At 39.0% G+C, this 15,588-nt stretch overlaps 1 protein-coding gene across 7 annotated transcripts in view; it reads right to left on the bottom strand.

Annotated features, from left to right (window-relative positions):
• Positions 1-2,517: 2,517 nt before the first annotated feature.
• The window catches only part of UROS (uroporphyrinogen III synthase), a 38,833-nt gene continuing 25,762 nt past the window's right edge, over positions 2,518-15,588 (bottom strand). For 6 of the 7 annotated variants that reach the window (XM_038411008.2, XM_038411004.2, XM_043519257.1 and 3 more), the window contains 4 exons: positions 10,723-10,806; positions 10,075-10,160; positions 7,651-7,749; positions 2,518-3,604 (listed from right to left, as the gene is read on the bottom strand). In XM_038411008.2, the coding sequence (XP_038266936.1) occupies positions 3,479-3,604; positions 7,651-7,749; positions 10,075-10,160; positions 10,723-10,806 (395 nt within the window). In that variant the 3' untranslated portion in view covers positions 2,518-3,478. Of the gene's footprint in view, positions 3,605-7,650; positions 7,750-10,074; positions 10,161-10,722; positions 10,807-15,588 lie in introns of those variants that run through there. The other variant, XR_005294136.2, reaches the window with a different exon arrangement.

Genomic DNA, 15,588 nt, shown 5'->3' with positions numbered 1-15,588 from the left:
CAGCCCTGATAAGCAAGGCCATGGCTACATAACTCGTAAAAGGTGCAGGGCCTCCATGCTGATGACCCCTGGCCTGCTGATTTCCTGTGATCCCTAGGGCTTGAACAATGGGGAGAGCAAATCCCCTAACAGAATGACTGGGGACAAACTTCCTTGAGGAGAATCTGGTAGTGTTTACATCCCTGGGTTTTCTTGCAGAAAGGTGTAATTGAGTCCTAAGTTACTTGCCAATAGACAATAAAAGGGCTATTTGGTAAATTATTGGTGCTTGTTGTCTTTGGAGCGTAAGGTCCTCAAGAACAGAACCTGTTTTGGTTTTATTCATTGTCTTTTTAAAAGGTATCCTGCAACAAACATCACACAGTAGCATTAATAACTGCAGTATACAGGATGCAACTTTAAGTGATTCAGTCAATATTTCCTGTTTATCAGCAAGCAATGGATGATGTTTCTGGACTACACTTCCCCTTCTTCTTTTATACCATCCTGTATACTAAATATGTTACTCAGATTGGATTATAGACGTTGGTGTCTGCCAGAAAGACACATAGTTTAAAAGACGGGTCTAAATTTAGTAACAGGCAAATAGTTGAATTCATCTTATACTAATGCTGTCGAGGGAATAAACACAACCATCAGAGAAACTTATGCTCATCTCTCTGTTCCCAGTCGATTTTTCTGCCTTCCCCCCCTGCCCCCGAATAGTAAGTTTCATATAAATCTGCTTTCAGATGTCTGACGTATTTCAGACTATGAACGTGCTGAAAGTTTAAATCTTTCTGAGTGGTATATTGCAGGGAACCTGAGCAGATTTCCAAATCCTCAAGCAGCTGTAGTTTTATTTTTGAAAGAAGGAATGAGCTGAAATGCATATACTATTCTTGAGAAGACTAATTAAAGATTTCACCTTGTGAGGATTTTCAATGCACTTAGGCAAAAACTGATACAAAGTAATTCCCTCAGCTGTTATACTTCTGTAAGTCTATCTCGGCCTAAGGAGTCAAGCCACTATGGATCCTGTGACAGGGTCAGGCAGATGGCTACAGGAGAGTGATAGAAGGCAGATATATTAACCCCAGGTTAAGTAGGTCCCTTTTCCCTGGGTTAGGTAACAGGGAAGGTTCCAGAACAATCAGGAACTTTCTGGAAACAATTAAGGCAGACAGGCTGATTAAAACACCTGCAGCCAATCAAGAAGCTGCTAGAATCAATTAAGGAAGGCTAATCAGGGCACCTGGGTTTAAAAAGGAGCTCACTTCAGTTTGTGGCATGTGTGTGAGGAGCTCGGAGCAAGAGGCATTAGGAGCTGAGAGTGAGAATGCTTGTACTTCTCAGTCTTCCAGCAGCATGCCTTATCAGACATCAGGAGGAAGGTCCTGTGGTGAGAATAAAGAAGGTGTTGGGAGGAGGCCATGGGGAAGTAGCCCAGGGAGCTGTAGCTGTCACACAGCTGTTACAGGAGCCACTGTAGACAGCTGCAATCCACAGGGCCCGAGGCTGGAACGCAGAGTAGAGGGCGGGCCCAGTTCCCCCCAACTCCCTACTTGATACCAGAAGAGTTCAACTAGACTGTGGGTTCCACTAGAGGGGAAGATCTCTGGCCTGTTCCCCGATCCACCAGGTGGATCAGCAGAGACTGCAGGGATTGTTCTTCTTCCTTTCCCCATGCTGGCCAGTGATGAGGCTAACTAAGTGAACGGCGGATTTGAGCCACAAAAGTGGCCAAACTGAGGGCTGCTGTGAACCTCTGAGGCGAGCAGCTCCGCCAATAAACGCAGGACCCACCAAGGCAGAGGAGGAACTTTGTCACAACCTTATAGTTTACTGGGCTGAGTCATAGTGACATACACATGTACAATGTCCATTGACCCAGGTGAATTGTAGAGCAGAATTGGAATCTGATTTTTAACTATTTTGGGTAATGAATTTCTTGTTTAAATGTCATTCAGTTCAGACACTTCGAATTAAATCAACAGAAACATAAATCAAATGAGACATTTATGTGGTGTGCTGTGATGTCATGGCCCCTTACCCGCATTAAACATTAATTACTTAAATCTTAATCATGAGGATTATAATTGGAAACATCTTGATTTAAATTTTCTTTGAAAAAGAATGTATGTTAACATCAGCTGAAAGTACCTATAGTGCTAAATTTTCTCCTGCCTCAAATAAACTATAAACCCCATCTAACATGGACAACTATATAACCACAGGAGTATCTTTATAATGCTTCTTCATTAACACTAATAAACTAGTATTTCTTATTATAAATAAACCTCCTTTCTTTGAAGGACAGAAACCAAAAAATTTAGATCTGGGAACACAGGAGTCGAAAGGTACAGCATGAAAAGTGTATATAGTAGCACGGATTGATCTACTTTTAGCTCCATGACTGCTACAATTTTTGCAATATTTATATAAATGCTTCATAATATTTTACTACCATGCTCTCCAACCATTATCTAAGCAAATATTCATGCTTATTGAGGTAAATAGGCAACAGAATTGCAAAGCAACCTTCACAACAGATAGTTTTTATTGTAATTACAATTATTTACCATGATCTGTTTTAAACCCCAAAATGTGCTCACAAACAACATGACATTGAAGCCAAAGCGTAAAAATACTGTTTTATATGCTATCGGTTACCCAATGTGGTTTTGTGTGTGCACGCGCGCAAGGAAGTTCAATACTAGCCTTTCACAACTTGTAAACAACTGACTTTTAAGGACTTTAATGGATACCAAATTATCCATACGCCAACCATGGTTGAAATTAAAGGGAAAAATAACTTGTTTCATGCTACCTATGTGGCCAAATTCTGCTTTCAGCTACTAAAGTGCAGCTCTTATTATTTCCAATGACAGTGTGTGTATGAGGGTGGAATTTGACCCGTGAAGTTTTAGATGCAGTAGTTCTTGAGTATTGAAGAAAGGGGCAATTTAGAATACAAAAGTGTCCTCTATAAACCTGACCACTGACTGAATGAAACAATTTCACTTATTCCAAGTCACTCTGAGCCATATTTTTGAAAGGTATTATGCCATAATGTAAAGTATATCTGGAAAATGAAAAATAGCAGATATAACACTACCCAAATACTTGTTTAATAATCTGATTTCTTTAACATGATGGGTGGTATTAGTTATTGACTTTTTACATTTTTGACTTCTGCTGGCTAACGTATGGTGAAAATCACTGTCTTCTCTTAATGACCATTATTACAGTGCGTCATCAAAATTAGCCATATATTTGATCTGGACTGATCAATCTAGCTTTTCCATTCCTACCACACAGTGCTGTTAATAGATGGATGGTCAAGGAAGGCTTGAATGATAAGGCAGAGAGCATAGCTTTTTAAAAAAAAATCCAAATGAATGTTAGTATCGCAGTTAAACACTGATGAATTGTCTTAAATTTCTGGAGGACTATTACAGTAACATGTGTGGTGCTTCTACTCAGGTAAACAGCAACTCTACAGGTGAAGGGCTTTTTTGATACCAGCAGCGAGGTCTTGGGGAGTAGGGTTCTCTGCGGTGCAGCTCACTGGGATTCCTTCAGCTTCCATTGCTTCAGCTGTTGTTGGACCTATAGCAGCAAACTGAAATGACAAATAACATTTATACTCTAATATAATCAGATGTGGTATTAGCATCAGCTCTTGCTACATTACCTCAGTGTCTTCTATCATTCTGCCCTGCCTCTAATCAAACTTAATGAACATGACTAAATTTAACTGTTTTGTAATGACTTAGTAAAGCTTATGGCTTAGTTCACTGATCCAAACACCTTAAAAATCCTATTGTTTTCATACTCAAAAGAAGATAGATTATAACGTGTGTCGGCCTTGTCAGTGCAATTTAAGCAGGCACTTATTCTTGCCTTATAATAATCATGAGATAATCAAATTCTATCCAAAGGAGGAAAAGTATTGGGAAGTCAGAAAAAACACCACCTTCTGAGGAAAAATGTCCCTGCAAAGGCTACATCACCCTAATTCATGTTAGGTGATCCTGTTGCAGGTGCTTGACTTACCAGTAAGATGCAACAAATCTGTATCAGTCAATAAGAGGGAAGAAGGACTAGGCTGATTGTAGTAATGTTGGGTAGTTATACAGGAATGCAATGTGTACAGATTGCTGCTTCTGAATCATTTAAAACTTTGTGTTTGTCACACACACACATCCATAAGGAGAATCCTACTATATGCTGAGTAACTCACTCTGTGCATACATTCCAGAATGCTGTAAACTTTGCTAGAGAGAGAGAGTTATATGGCCCTTTTGAGCAAGTTCAAGTTACTCTAGATGTACTGAATCATCAAATCAGTCATTCACCAACAAATCCCTAAGGTACATGTTCAGAAACTGCCAGCACCAGCTTTAGTAGAATCTTCACTGAATGCAAAGAAAAATTTAAAATCTCAACAGGGAGCACAGATTTTAAGGTTATTTGTAAGGGTATTTGTACTTCCTTAAATTTAAAGCCCAGAAAACCTGTAAGTAATTTTGTCATTACTAACTCCAAGTCCAGTAGCACCTAGAGTTCATCTAATGTATCTCTCGTCATCTTCATGCCACAATAAGAAATATGTTGATACATTCACAACAATAATGCACATGAGATGCTGAAAGAATTGTTTATTTCACCCTGTTTTCCCCTTCAATTGCTTTTTAAATTCATAATTTCATCTTTATTGGTGGATGATTTATTTCCATATTCCCTGGAAACTCTGTAGTAATTCCCAGCAACTGCTGTGATACATAAAAATGATGATCCAGTGCATACTTCCCTGCTGTTGAACTCATCCCACAAGCTGCTTCTGATTCTTGGATACAGCCTACTAATTCTTTTAGCCTACACAAATATGAATTCCTATCCCTCTTACTCTCTGCTAAATGCAAATACCACCACGTAACACCATGAAAGAGTGTACAAAGGTTTGTCTCCCTGAAGACGAAAAGTAATTCAGCAAACAACTTAATTTTCACTGTCAAGTTTCACATGGTATGATTTTGTTAGTCTGCACTGCAAGCATGGTAACAGTAGAGATATGTTGGGGCCTGTGACAGGGTATATAAGACCTTCTGAGGCCCTTTGCTGGAGGCCTCGTGGCCCTGCCACATCCTGCCCCAGTAAAGGGCAGTGGAGAGGGTCCTCCGAGCTGTCTAGCGTGGCTGTGTGGGACACAGCCAATCAGGCACAGCAGGTCAACATAAGAAGAGCTGCAGGGCCAGAGTAAATTCCAGTTCTTTGCTAGAGTTAGAGGAGCGTGGATGGTGTGTGGTTGGCTGAGGGACCTTGCAGGACCTCTGATGAGGTAGTGCTGCCAGAAGCAGGAAGAGTGAGAAGGAGCCCTGAGCTGGTTGCAGGGACTCCATCAGGACAAGGCCCTGAGATAAGGGTGAAAATGGCACAGGGCTGTGGGGAAGTGGCCCAGGGAATTAAAGCAGCAGTGTGACTTAGATAAAGGGACACAGCAGACAGCTGCTATCTACAGGGTCCTTGGGGAAAGTGGCCTGGACACTGAGGCACCCCAGAGGGGGTAACTGAACTGCAATGGCTCAGCTGGAGAGCTACGTCCAGAAAGGTCCTAAGAGAGCGAAGACTTTTTCACCAGGGAGAGAACTCTGGGGCACTGCTTTATCCCAGAGCAGGGACAACTTGTAGAGATGTTACAGAGACACTGAGACAGACCCTTGTTGGACTTGTACCCTGGAAGGGTTTTGCTTTGTTTTCATCAGACAGACTGCTGAGCTGTAGCTCACAAAAGCTTATACTCTAATAAATTTGTTAGTCTCTAAGGTGCCACAAGTACTCCTTTTCTTTTTGCGAATACAGACTAACACGGCGGCTACTCTGAAATCAGACAGACTGTGTGTGACTCAGCCCGATGGCTGAGTCACCAAAGACACACCACAGAGAAAGTGCAGACACATGCACTTAGCCAAGGGGGGGCGCTCACGAAAGGTGAGTGTGCCCCATAACAGGGCCTTCTTTTTATATTTTAAAATTACATGCACTATGCTATTTGTTTCTTTTCAGGTTCTTATACCACCCTCTTTATTATAGAGCACCTTCCACAAGTGCTTTACATAATGTGACTAGTATGTGTCACATAATTTTCTCTTCCCCTCACCCCCCTGCCCTTTCATGAGGGTTTTTTCTTTAAAACTTTTTTTTTATATTTACTTTTTTATGGCTAATGTGCTCTGGGTGCTTGTTTTGGAAAGGTCAAATCAGTGCACCTTGGAACAGAAAGTGATGATTTTGAGATTGTGTGGGTTTGTTCCACAGTCTTGGACTGAATGCCAAGAAAGTTTGGTCTCCTATACAGATGAGCTTTACCCTTGCATTGGACAGTTCCATTGTGCTTGTGGGTTGGTGCTGTTGACCACAGTCCTCGGCCTGGAGCTTTGGACTTTGAAGTTACTAGTTTATCTTTTGGACCATAAAAGTGTGTGCGCCCAGAATCAGGACTTAGGCCAAAGTCTTTCTATGTGGTCAAGTAGATTTATTTCTGTAGTTATAAAAGGTCTAAACTAGAGGGTAATCCAAATCCAAACAGCCCCCACTTTTGGCAAACTATGACTCCAGATCCAACCTCTATAGCTGGTGCCTGTTTGAATAATGAGATGATTCAAACCCCATACATTTTGGAAAAGTTCGTATTCTGATCTGAACTTTACAGTTCTTCTCTAGTGTGAATGTAAATTCCTATAGGAAGACATTTCTTGTGTCACAAGAGGAAAAACTATATGAGAATTTGGGGAACTGAAGAAAAATTTCCCTTCAGCTCAAGTGTATCTTTCACCTTAGGTCAGAAAGTGGGCCAGAAAAGCATGTGTCCCTGTTTGTCAATTATCATCCTGAATGTGAAGAAATGATTCATTTGATAATAGATTACCACAGAGAGGCAGCTCAAATTACAGAGAGTCAAACAGAAGTAGCTTTATCTTTCTAGTCAGTTGCACCTCATTTCTCCCTAACCCCATGATGGAGGACCATCTCCATAACAGGTGCACCTTGCAACCATTTCCATTATTTTCTGAAGGTACCAACCTTATGCAATTTATACTCTAAGAAGGGACCTATGTTGTACAGTTAGTTTAATTTGTGCGATGATCTTAAATGCATAAAGGAAATGTGATGGTAGAACTTAATTTTTTTTAAAAAAGACAAAAAAAATTAATTCATTATCATTCACTTAAAGTGCTGTGGTAGAAGGAATTTTCAAACTGAAGAGGTCAAAGTTTAAAAATCTATTAATGAATTACTCATTTCTAATACTGTTAAATACACAGATTTCAACAAGGGATTTACGAAAAAAAAAGGTAGACAACTCATTTTAACTCGCACAAAGAATCTAAGATTTTTTTTTTTTTAAAAAAGAAACATTGTCTTTGCACTAATTAGCCACTTTCAACTGAAGATCTCAAATCCCTCTACAATGGCTAGTAAACATTATAATCTCTATTTTACAGACAGGTAAACACAGGCAGAAAAGCATGGTGACTTGTCCAAGGTCCCAGAGTAACCGAGTGGTAGGAAGGAATAGAATTTACCTCTTCTGAGTTCCAATCCCTTGATCTAACCACTAGACCACATGCTTCCCCGCTATGTTTTAATGCTTATTGGATACTTTACCTTAATTTGATTAATAAGATCACCAGAAAACTTCTGAATGTGCTGGAGACAAAATCTGACACCAGATGGACTGAAGAATGTGATGCTTGCTGGAATACCCTGTATAAAAGTAAAGAAGGAACAGCAGCTTGGAACATATTTCTCTTGACTCTAGCTGCATATCATAACATGTTTTCATATCAATCTCTTCAGCAGTCTCTCTGTGTAGGCACCATGCTGTCAGCTGAGAAGTGCTGAAGTCAGCCAACAGGAGAGATTTACTGAGGACAGTCTGTGGTGCCTGGCCTCATGCTGACAGTCTGCCAAGACTGCACTACACAGTGGACCAATTGAAATTCAAGTGTTGTGTGTGTTTTTTGTTTTTTTGGGGTTTTTTTTAACCATCCATTTTCCAAGGTCATGAGACGATTGTGAGCTCTTTGGTGATAACAATATGGGGATCAGGATGTTTCCTTCTTTATTAATGACCCAGATGGGCCACCCTTTGGATTCTCTTACTCCTGTTAAACAGGAAACTTCCATACATTATTCTCTTAATTCCCTTCACAAACACATGTCCGTTCTGGACATATTCCTGATGCCTCCCACCCGCATATCCTCCCTGTTCACCCTAAACTCTCCCAGTCACTCATTTTCTCCCTCACAACCAACAAACTGGAATAGCTTCAACAGGAGAGATTAAGAGAGACCCACCCTAGAATATCTATAGCCCAGTGGTTAGGGCACTCTCCTGGAAGGTGTGATTACTGGACTATTGCTATAAGGAGACTACCACCTCCTCTATTTTTCATGCAGAAGGGCTGACTTGGCTTAGGTGCCTAACTCCACAGAAGAGTTCACAGCTGTGAATCCTGAGCACAGATAGACACCTAACTTCCTTTGAGGGGTTGGGCTTAGGCCACATCCCTCTCCTCAGCATTTCCTATTTACTAGTTTAGGCGACTCCCCATTCAGCATGCTGGATTCAGTGAATTCCTTATTAGGCACCTAACTCTCCCCATGTATTGCATAGGGAGCCTGGATGCCTAACTCAGGGTTTTAAACTCCAGTAAGAGGCAGAGAGCCTAAAAATTAGGCATCACAATGCCTAAGTCCCCTTCATACACTTTGGGATAGATTCCCACCACCACCACCTTATATTTATGCAGGGCACTGCACATTTAACCACAACAGAAATATCAAAATTTAGGCGCTAGAAGCTTATAATAAACGTTGTAATAGCTTAGCCTTGAATGACAAGAATGAACACCTCTAATTGCAACAGGAAATGAATTCCATAACAAGGATACAAAATTACAGGATGTCCTGGCTGCTACTTACTCACATTTATGACCTGTAGAAACCATATGATTTGATAATTATGACTTTAATATTCATCTGGAACATATAGTTAGCACAACATAGCAGCAAGGCTGGTGGGACCACAGCCATTCAGGACTTTGAATGTAAGAAGAATTTCAAAATCAATATGTAATTTAACAGGAAGTCAATGCAAATAACATGCTCTGGCAAGCGTCTGTAAGGATGCAAGGCTGCATTCAGAATATGCCTAATCATAGATATAATGCAGGTTCCTGCAAATAAAAACATTCCAATAATCTAACCTTGAGAAAACAAAAGTGTGTCAGGGGCTCCAAATCTATTTTGTTATCCACTGATCTCAACCTAATCATCTTTATTAGATGGCAAAAAGAAGCTTTAGTCTGGATTTTAAGAAACAGATCTATGTGAGGACATGGTATCATCCAAAATTTTTAAACTTAAAATGGAATCAGTAACACATTCTCAAATAGAATAATCAGCGTACGAACATGGCTCAGCAACCATGGAGACCTGATAATTAGTGCTGAATTCAGATTCATAAAGTTGTAGCAAACACATTCAGTGAAAGAGATCCTGTATCTATGGCAATAAGTAAGTAAATCATTAAATACCGTTAGTAAATTTGTCTCTGATGTGACAAGATCTAAAACCAGACTTCCAAAATTTCAGTTTTATTAAGCAGATCAAAAAGGACAAGGTGAATATGTAATTGTTTATAAAATAGTTTTCCCCAGTAATCCTGATACAAAATATAGCTTGGAAACTAGGCAAAAATTTGAAAGGTCTACCATCAAAAAAGGTTGTTGTTTTTTGTTTTCCTCCCGCAGAGGCATTACTATCTATATATTTTAGGACTTTCTATAATGTCTGTTACCATAGTATTTATGTGCCATTTTATTTACTGAAATTTTCTGGGTACTTTCCCCAAATTTAAGGACTGATTCACTATATCCAAAAAATTAAAGCTATAGCCAAGGGATTCTTCTCACAATAATATCTCATACAGATAACTGAGGGGGAAAGTAGTAAATTTTTCATCAGGTTTCACATATATATCAGAAAGCTTTACATTTACACTGGTGACCATTGACTGTGCCATACCTGTTGTGAGAAATAATTCTTCAAGGATTCTTGGAGACTGGGATGTTGAGCAGTTTGATAAACAGTAAGGCTTTCCAGGGAAATACCTGTAATTAAAAGAGAGAAAATACATTAGCAACTAAACAGGATTTTAATAGCTCCCATTATTCCAATACAAAAGTATTATAATATTGATTGCATTAAAATATATTACTTTAAAGCCTAAGATGTAGGAATATTTCTTTTAAAAGATTCCTGGGCACTTCGTGTTACAAGATGCAACTACAGTACTTTACATGTCTAGAGTATTTTTAATCTGAGGATCTCAAAGCACTTTACAAACACCATTTAAGCCTTGCAACATCACTGTGAATAAAATAAACATAGTAATTGCCATTTTATTAATGGGGGATTGAGCTAAAGAGAAAGATCAATTAGCTTCCCAATGTCAGAGATGGACTCAATAGCACTGCTGGAAGGAGAACTGAGATCTCCTGATTCTCAGTCCTGTCCTCTAATCTCCAGACAGTACAAATCCAATATACACAAATCCATAGATAGTTCACAATGAAGAATAAGCCTTTAATCTTTTACTATTACTTTGAAGAAGTGTGGGGGTTTCCACAATAAGTTAACAAATTAAAATAAAGCTCTAAAGGCTGCAACAACCTTTTTCTTTGAGTATTGTTGGAAGAACTTCTCGTTTGAGAGATCCACAAGGAAAAAGAAGAGGTGATGAATTAGGTATTTCCCCTGTAAACAAGCACATTAGCAAATTTAAATCATAGTTACATTTTTAACAGTTGGCACAAATGACACTTTAAAATGTCAAATTTTGAATATATACTGAAAATGCAATATGCTTCATCATAAGTGCATACAAAACTAAGATCACTGAAAACATTTGTAGTTCAAGCCACGTCTGCAATTCACAAGGCAGAGGCTATTTAGCATGTAAATTAAAAATGATTCCATTGCTATAGTGTGAATACATTGGCTAAAAAGATCTGGCGAAAAGATAAATTGCATTCCTATATTCTATTTCCTTTGCCTTTCAATATAGCATACCAAGTAAAATGTAAGTTATCTCCTTCTCGACAGTCACTCCCCAATTTTCAGACACATACTTGATTTGTTATTCAAAGGCTTAATCCAACAGAATGTAGCTGCAGCCATCTGAGCCGTGGATAACTCCATGACAGGTTATGCTATGTAGAGGATATAACAGGAAACTGAAGAAAGGGACAGAATGCTTCACAAAGGCATTCCAAAGCTACCTCTAGTAACTTTATTTCCTTCCTTGTGGAGGAGGAGAGACTCCTACTCCCTTTACCATGGTGTCTCAAAGGAGTCTCCCCACCCATCCTTACCCTTTGAGATGGAGGGCCCCCATCCCTAATTGCTGCTATGCTGGGAGGAGCTTGCTGACCTCAGTTGAAAGAGCAGGAAGGCTGCTGCTCTTTCCTGGTTGATTTTTGGAAAGGGGACAATCTTTGATTTGCATGTTTCTGATGCTTGCTTCTTCATGACTGATCAGTTAAATGGAGACATCAGCTCAGAAGGAGATGGTACATTTGGACTACAATCTCTCTAAGATCCTTACCCACATTTCTATAAGATCCTATTAGGCACTATTCAGATGGTTTTTCAGATCTCTCTGTTGGCATTTTTAACTGTCTATCACTGGAATCTATGTACCCACAAACCCTATCTGATATGGCAGGCATGAAAGTGAAGACCCATTCCAACAAGAATGACGGCAGTGTTTGTGAATAGAAGTTCCCCACTGGATGGGAATGAGATAACATTAACTGTATTTTGGGAGTATTTCAATCTTTTGCTGGATTTTAGGGATTTTTAAAATAAATTTAGGTGACTGCTTCAGAAAACTGTTGCTGTTGTTATTTATTGCAAGTGGATTGTGTACTTATAAAATAGAGGTGAAAGATAACAGAGGAAATACGATTATATTTCTCTGTAAAATGGTAGCGTGCAGAAGCCCCAATCAAGATCAGGACCTCATTGAGCTAGATGCTGGGGAAAGTGTGTGTGTGTAAGTAAAATCTGGTTCTCTATTTATTTCAAGGTTCACCAGAAGGCCAGGTGTATATGGGTAGTCTTCCCAGTCTTTTTCTATGCTACTGCCCATCACTGCTTTCTGCTTAAAACAAGACAGTGGTTTGGCGGGCGTTTGGTTAACATTTTGAGTGCTTTTAACAAAAGTAGTAACACAGCTCCCTTCACCATATTACGACTTGAAATACTACACCATACTTGATATTCTAACCAAACTTCCTGTAGTATCTGTTTCTAAATAATGCTTTTGCAATTGTTATTTTTGCCGCTGAAAAGAGATCCCAATTTGGGAATTAATATTTTAATGAAATGGGGGTCCATGTCAGAAGCAAATGGAACTATGGAAATTACCACACTTCCTTTTTTCCTAAATGGAACAACAAACTCCTTGTGATTTTTTTCAGCACTAAACAACATCTGAGCAGTGGACATATTCTAATAAATATTGTGCACACATTTGCTTTTTTATAGGATACTTAGTGTAAAAAATATACTGAAGCACACAACGGTCTGAGGAAAAATTCTGAACAACTACATTACTCTTTTTTAAATAAGTGAGGTCCTTAAAGAGAATTTTCTTCAGGAGTCTATCAGAACAATAAACCACAGATAGGGTTGTTTATTTTAAGCACTGAAAGGAGATTCTTTGTTTTCAGCATTAAGCACCAGAGTTGCCTCTGGGGAAAAACAGACACCATAGTAAAAATCAAATCGAAGGACCTTATTAGCAGTCAACACAGATTGATCTGAATATCCTAATTGCAAAACTGAAGTTTTATTAGGACCCAGAGACATGTTTGTAATAAATTACAGGAAGCAAAAAATTGAGATAAAATGCAGAGGAGTATGCTGTGAAATAAAGGCAAAATACATTAATATCACTCCAACCAAAGCTCATGTCAGTTAATTGAAATGCCAATGTGATATCTGGAGAGTGACACTAATCCTTTTTGACTTGTGTTTACAAAGCAAAGAATAATAGTTTGATAGCTCTGTATCAATATACAATGTAACAAACTCTGGCCCCAGAAGCATCCTCTAACTTACATAATCAACACTACAAAGACATTAAATTCTAATAAAGATAAAAAGATTTGTCTTGAAAACAGACAAACTACCTATTTAATTAAGGAGTCATTTGATCTATTCTCCTGATTAGCTAAGCCAAAGTCAGCACCAAAGACATAGAAAGTGAATAATAAAAGAAATGTAACCACTTCAGGGTTTTTTTTTTCCCGAGCTGACAGCAAATATTAATGACATACAATCTTCTGCTCTATCTAGATTTAGTCTTCTCATTTAATTCCTTGTTTGTAATTTTATGTATAAGCAAAAAGAAATGGTTGACTAATACGTGCATAATGGAAAACATTGATTCAGGACATTATTATAATTTATCTCTTATTTCAGAGGTTATTATAAACAATTTAATAGATTGATTGCCCCTATTTATACCCAACCTGATAAGACTGAGTTTGGTTATGTTTACATCAGCAACAGGAGTCCCCACTGATTGAAATTTTCTATATTGTTATGATACATTCAGGATTGCATTTCTTACAAGTGTACTGAGAGTCCTGCAATTTTGTAGTATTCTAAAAAGTTTTACTTGTGATTTAACAAGAAGCTGCCCTCAGTCCAGGAATTTTTCCCAAATTGGTGTAAAAGGTGCAGTTCCTGCTTTCCTGCTGGTGGCTTCCAGAGGCTGCTGTTGGTTCTGGAGGTAGTTCACCTGCTCTCACCAGAAGGTACTGTTTTCTATCTGGCTGCCTCTATCAGTACCAGCTCCCTGCTCTGCACTGCCCGAGTGTGTGAAGAACAGGGAAGCAGCTGCTGGGCCAAGAAGAGTGAACAATAAGCTGGGATAAGTGTATCAGCAGAGCAACCCACTGTCCCTCCAACCCACAGAGAACAAACGTGGAGGAAGAGAAGGGGCTTACAGAGGGGGGAGTGAGACAAAGTCTATTGAGGAGAGGGCAGTGCTTTTAAGCACACACCCAGGTGGGGGCAGGTTATCTTCCAAAAAGTAATATAAGCAGCAGCCAAACCAAAAATCTCTTTAGATTTAATTTAAAACAAAGGGCTAGTTTGCCCTCCCTCCTTTTCATCACTTTTGAACCGGCATGGTAGTCAATCCTCTATTTTTTCCAGGGCTGCTGTTGTACTCATTGCAATGGTACAGTCATTTATTGGGGTCAGATAAAGACTTCCTTTTCTGTAATACAGCACTGTCTTGGAACAATCAATAAATCTCTTAAAGGTCATTTTTCTGTAGTGCAGTTCAGGTCTTTTCTTATTATTGGATTTCCTAAAAATGTCACAATTCCAGGCACTGGAGAGCCATCTGTGGTATTATACATTTTTTTTCTTATCTTGCATTTATCCTAAATCTATGATTTTTTTCCACATTCTCAGATCACATGGCCCAGACATCTGTCCTCTCCTTCTTTCAAATTCTCTTCAAAATGCACCTTTTCTGCAAAACCCACAAATACTAACCTATAATCCAAAATTATAGTTACCCACACATTTTTAAAAAATAATCTCAGAGAAAACCTTCTGTATTGCATGATCTTTAGGACAAGGACCATGAGTTGTTCTTTTATGCCTTGTGCAGTCTTGTATATGCCAAAATATTACTATATTTTTCATTTCCAGAATTTTTTTTATTTAAGTCCGCAGCTGCCTTTCTTGATTATTAATATGATTCAATTTATTTAAAAACCTGCTTATGCAATTTAAAAAAAAATCTTGCAGCCTCTCTGTAAATAAAAGTTTGACAGCTCTAATCCTACTTTTTTTCATTTAGCTACATAAATCTCTGTTGTGCATAAAAGACTGTACTAATAACCCTCCAGCTGCAACAAATGTTATGTCCAATGGCCAAAAAATAATCTGTCTAGGTTCTGACCCCGTGTCGATCTCTACAGTATCTTAGCACCTCGCTAGAAGATACATGTAGTCAGCAGGATGATAAGGTGTGGTCCAGTAATGAAGTATTTAAGACAGCAGCTACAGTAATTCACCTAACAGCTAGAATAACTGCACTGATCACCATCTGTGTTTCTGCATCTGGCTGCCCAAAGGTGGACCATTTTAATTTTATTGGTTAAATAAAATGACTTTTCAAAGCCTGAGTCATTCTCTGTTCTATTGATGGATACTGCCTATGTCCCTAAACCAATGTTTTCTCCCCTCCCCCACAATGTTTGGAGTATAAAGCTCTCATCTCCGGGGCCTGTAAAAAGCAATTCTTCAATTGAATGGCTATCTCCCCCAATCTTCAATTTCACTATCGCTTTGAGACTCTGCAGTGCAGTTTCCTTAACTCCCTGATACCTTGCATTGCCAGCAGAGGGACAAACTCAGTGTTCAGTGGCCGTAGGGTACAGAGCACCTAGACACTGGGTGCACAATCTTACAGAGCTTCTACAGCTGGCGCACACACACAGAGCTCAA

Source organism: Dermochelys coriacea, chromosome 7, assembly GCF_009764565.3.
Source record: "Dermochelys coriacea isolate rDerCor1 chromosome 7, rDerCor1.pri.v4, whole genome shotgun sequence".
Classification (NCBI taxonomy): domain Eukaryota; kingdom Metazoa; phylum Chordata; order Testudines; family Dermochelyidae; genus Dermochelys; species Dermochelys coriacea.
The sequence above is the reverse complement of the archived record's forward strand: the minus strand, read 5'-3'. Positions and strand labels throughout refer to the sequence as shown.